Raw genomic sequence first — 1,253 nt, forward strand, 5'->3', positions numbered from 1 at the left:
CCGCCGGTCCCGCCGCCGCCACCACCGCTGGCTTTCTTGGCTTTACGGAGCTGGGCCTGGCGCGCCCGGGCTTCCTCGTCACCTCCCCGGCCTTTGTGCTTCTCCGATTTCTTCTTTTTCTTTTTTTCCCGCTTCTTTTTGGGTTTGGAAACGGGGCCCTGTGAGAGGGCAGCCAGCTGCTCGTGCACGGCCCGCGCAGCTGTGGGGAGACAGGGGGGTGAGGCGGGCGTGGGAAGCGGGCCCGGGAGGTGGCACGGACCCTTCTCTGGCCCTCACCTGCTCCTGCAGCTCGGCCAGGCGGTTGGCGCGTTCCTCCTCCGAGTCGGAGCTTTCCTCGCTCTCCGATGAGCTCTCGCTGCTGCTCTCGTCCTCGTCATCGTCTTCATCGTCCTCGTCATCCTCATCCTCGTCGCTGGAGGATTCCTCGGAGGAGGATTTGGAGAGGGCACCAGCAAGCGGGGCCGACACCGAGGGCGGGCTGGCGTCCTGCGGCTCATCCGGCATCTTGGCGTAGCTGAACTCAAAGACGTCCTGTGAGGGGAGTGGGGTCAGCGCGGCCGGGGGGCCGGCAGGGAGGGGGACGGGACAGGCACCCACCACCCTGCTCACCTGCAGCTTGCGGGCCATGGCCACCACGTCGTGGTCGGGTGGGTTGTACTTGTAGCAGTTGGAGAACATTAACCGGACGTCGGCGGCAAATTCTTGCGCATCATGGTAATCCCGGTTCTCCATCTTCCGCTGTGGGGAGAGGGAATGGTGGTGAGCAGGAGCTCCCAGACCCCCGTGGGGGACAGGAAAGGTGCAGAGCCCAGCCCCCTCCCCAAAAGGCTCCTCCACCCCCTTCCCCAGCCCCACCTTGATGGTGCTGAGGTCCATGGGGTGCTTGATGATCTCGTGGTAGTCGTGCAGCCCCAGGGCCGAGGCGTCGACAGGCTTGTAGAAGGGCCAGGCATAGGCCGCGTGCTTCTTGGAGAGCAGCTCCTTCAGGATCCCGTTGCAGTACTTGAGCTGCTCCGACAGTTTGCCCTTCTTGGACGTCTGGTGCTGCTGCGAATCCGGTAAGTCCTTCTTGGGGGGCTTGATGGGGCGGCCGCTCTCCCGCCGCGCGGGGACCTTGGCCGCCTTGGCCTCCAGCAGCGTGGCGGAGGGCGAGGACTCCCCGCTGGTGGCGATGATGGCCGTGGTGGTGGGGGTGGTGGTGTCCGCTTTCCGCTTCACGCAGTTATTCTGCCAAAAGAAAAAGGGAGAAGAAC

At 64.8% G+C, this 1,253-nt stretch overlaps 1 protein-coding gene across 1 annotated transcript in view; it reads right to left on the reverse strand.

The window, feature by feature from the left end:
* The window catches only part of LOC103907626 (bromodomain-containing protein 2), an 8,784-nt gene that overhangs the window by 5,064 nt on the left and 2,467 nt on the right, over nucleotides 1-1,253 (reverse strand). The window contains 4 exon segments of the mRNA XM_019474727.1: nucleotides 1-158; nucleotides 277-531; nucleotides 610-738; nucleotides 856-1,227. The exon segment at nucleotides 1-158 is cut by the window's left edge and continues 2 nt beyond it. Of these exon segments, the coding sequence (XP_019330272.1) occupies nucleotides 1-158; nucleotides 277-531; nucleotides 610-738; nucleotides 856-1,227 (914 nt within the window).

The sequence above is a fragment of the Aptenodytes forsteri genome, unplaced genomic scaffold (genome assembly GCF_000699145.1).
Source record: "Aptenodytes forsteri isolate BGI_AS27 unplaced genomic scaffold, ASM69914v1 Scaffold474, whole genome shotgun sequence".
In the NCBI taxonomy this organism is placed as follows: domain Eukaryota; kingdom Metazoa; phylum Chordata; class Aves; order Sphenisciformes; family Spheniscidae; genus Aptenodytes; species Aptenodytes forsteri.